Source organism: Cucurbita moschata, unplaced genomic scaffold (genome assembly GCF_002738365.1).
Source record: "Cucurbita moschata cultivar Rifu unplaced genomic scaffold, Cmos_1.0 Cmo_Scf00046, whole genome shotgun sequence".
NCBI lineage: Eukaryota > Viridiplantae > Streptophyta > Magnoliopsida > Cucurbitales > Cucurbitaceae > Cucurbita > Cucurbita moschata.
Genome location: NW_019268562.1, coordinates 109,843 through 112,996, shown reverse-complemented (window position 1 = coordinate 112,996; position 3,154 = coordinate 109,843). Strand labels below are relative to the sequence as shown.

The 3,154-nt window shown below is 38.3% G+C and overlaps 1 protein-coding gene across 3 annotated transcripts in view; it reads left to right on the top strand.

Annotated features, from left to right (window-relative positions):
• Positions 1-524: 524 nt before the first annotated feature.
• Positions 525-3,154, top strand: part of LOC111434802 (histone-lysine N-methyltransferase CLF-like) — a 14,987-nt gene continuing 12,357 nt past the window's right edge. The window contains exons 1-3 of one of the 3 annotated variants that reach the window (XM_023072182.1): positions 525-1,107; positions 1,540-1,641; positions 1,752-2,071. In XM_023072182.1, the coding sequence (XP_022927950.1) occupies positions 1,042-1,107; positions 1,540-1,641; positions 1,752-2,071 (488 nt within the window). In that variant the 5' untranslated portion in view covers positions 525-1,041. The other 2 variants (XM_023072183.1, XM_023072184.1) reach the window with 2 other exon arrangements.

Below are 3,154 nucleotides of genomic sequence, written 5' to 3'. Positions count from 1 at the left end.
TTTTTTTTTTTTTTTTTTTTTTTTTTTTTTTTTTTTTTTTTTTTTTTTTTTTTTTTTTTTTTTTTTTTTTTGTAGTTTCTAAAGTGTTAAAAAAAAACTTGATACAACTCTCCCTAAGCAACTCCGTAAAATAGTCTTGTAACTTCAGGAGAAGGGGTGTCTCCTCACAAAAGGGGTCACAGTGACTAGGTCCGGGTGACTGTTTACCAAAAACACAGGTCTCCGCAAAGTCGTAAGACCATGTATGGGGTCTGACGCCTGCCCAGTGCCGAAAGGTCAAGGAAGTTGGTGACCTGATAACAGGGGAGCCGGCGACCGAAGCCCCAGTGAATGGCGGCCGTAATTATAACAGTCCTAAAGTAGCAAAATCCCTTGTCCGGTAGGATTATTGATATTAAAAACATTTAATAATACAAATAATTAGACGTAAAATCCAAACCCTATGCACATTAGTTTGACGCGTGTTTGCGACCGAAACGAACTTGTATTATCGTTTAGTGATGATGATCGCTTGTCAATCCAAAGCTTGATTTGCCAATACGCTATTTGTTTCTTCTTCTTTCACATCATCTATGAAAAATCTGAGCTTTTGGTCCAGTGGCCAGATATTCCACCATTGGACGAGAGGCGCAGAGCTCTGGTGCTGACAGGTTGTAGTCTGTGTTACACTATATAATTCAAAACGCCACTTTCCTTTCCTTTTCCCCCCAATTTTTTTCTTACACACTCCCTCCATCGCTGCACCAAACCTACACGTTTCTATCCCTAATTTATGTTCCTTTTTCCCCCTTTGATTTCTCAACAGTTCAAATTCTCCGGTTTATATATTCTTGTGATCGGAAATTTTCATCATGGCCGCAGCCGAAATTTGGAAGAAGCCGCTCCCATGTTGAATTGAAGGTGCCTGATTTGGCTGACTTTAGGGTTTCTTGCTTCGTGTTTTCTTTCGATTTTGGTTTCCCGCTGTATGAATTGGATCCCGATCCGAACCCCCATTGTTGATTCGGGTTTAAGTTTTCATCGGCAGCGTCGTCGAAGTCTATGGCGTCGAAGGCTTCTTTGCCTTCGCCTTCGGTCGATAGGTCGGATCTGCACGATGACACCCAGGTAATGAGCTTCTGATGAAATGTAATTGCGGGCGAGAATCTGTTTTTTTTTTCTTTTTCATTCCAGAGTACAGTTTTGTGATTAGACTCGTCAATTTTTATGACGGCATTATCTGAAATGGTTGGCTTTTGATCATCCGGAAGTTTTTGTATAAAATCTTGGCGTTTGTACGTTATTACGCACAACAAAATAAGCCATGTAAATTTGGTCTCGTCATGCCCTCTTTCGTTGATATTTAAGATTCGCTTTCTTTTTGGATTGTTTACCTTATACTGTCTCCAATATTTTTTTGATCCCTATGATGCAGGTGAAGCCTATTAATACGACTGAAAAAGAAAAAAGTTACACATGATCATTATTTCCATTCTATGGGAAAAAACACCCCGTAAACTTCAATTGAGAACTTATCTAACTTTCTGCTGTTCTCCACAGATAATGAAACCACAAGAACAAGATCCTATTCCCAAGGAGATATTATCAGTCATTGATTTTCTAAAGAAGCAAGTTGCTGGTGAACGTTGTAACTCTGTACAGGTGCTTTCATTATGGTTGCCCAAATCTCTCATCCTTTAGCTAACTTAAAGTTGAATTTTGCACATATGGTATCAATTATTGGTTTCTATTGGAACTTTCTTAATTTTCAGAAAAGAATGGAAGAAAACAAGCAGAAATTGGTTGGCATCACCACTCACTTGTTGAAATCATCAACAGAAAGAAGGATAAGAAGGGCAAGTGATTCAGATAAGGGGGTGGATCTATTGACGAAGAGGCAGAAAGATGCACTTGATATGCAGAATGGTATCAATGTAAGTGATGGGGAAAATGACCGATCTCAAGAAGATGGCCATGAACCTTCTGCAGTTCTTCTTGGATCTAATGTTGCAGTTAGAAATGCTGTTCGACCTATTAAGCTTCCTGAAGCTAAAACATTGCCTCCTTATACTACATGGATATTTTTGGACAGGTTTGTTAAGTCTTTTCATTGTTTCTTTAGATATCTTTGATACTGCAATTTCAGTTATGAGTTTCTATGAAGGCTTTAATATTGGTAACTTAAGGCTATGTTAGTTTAGTGATTGGTGGTTTTCCCTTGGAGGCTGGTTCTCTATGGCATAGGGTTATGGTGAGTAACTATGGTCCTTTATTCATTTAAATTCTTTGGAGCGATGGTTCTAAAGGCATGTAGAAACCTTTGAAAAGTTGATATCTTATTGGTTTTCACTTCTCTCTCTGTTTGTGTAATGCTCATTAGCGATAATTACTTTTAGGACACTGGGTTGGATAGCAAGCCTCTTATAAAGTCTCATCTTTGTCACTTATCTTCTTTGAGGTCTAGCCTTGTGGCTTCCTTTTTGTCTCCTCTAAATGTTTCTTCTTTGTTCTCTTGTAAGATGAATGCTATAGATCATTTTTTGAGGTATTCGTCCTTTGTGGTGGGGCCAAATTGGTAACTTCTTTATTCGAAGGTGGCTGAGAACCTGAACCATATTCTCTAGGGTTGTCAGTTTGCTCGGTCCATTTGGTACTACTCTTAATAGATGTTCGATTTTTGTCTTGCTAGGAACAATGAGTGTGTTGCTATGGTGGAGGAGGTTCTTTGGACTCTGCAGTGATGGGGCTAAACCTTGTGAAGGTTAGTCTCTTCAGTCCTTTGGAGTTTCAAGTTGGGGAGGAATAATAGAATTTTTAGAGATCTGGAGTTCTTTGAGGAGGTTTTGGTCACTTGTTAGGTAACACTTTTATTTGGGCATCAACTTCTAGATAGTTTCGTTCTTAACCTCTAGGTCATTATTTTGGATTGAAAGTCCTTACCATAAGCTTTGAGTGGCTCCTTTGTTGGTTTCTTAATAAGAGAAGATTGTGAACCACAGGAACTACAAACAATACAAATTCCAAGATATGGTGGATAGGTTGATGTAGTCCACGTAGCTATGCTGTGTACATTGTTTCTTGAATTTTGGATGGAGTATAGGGGACCACCTCTCAATACATTCACTTTATGTTGTCACTAGTTTTTTGTTTTGTTTTTTTTTTTTTTTTTTTTTTT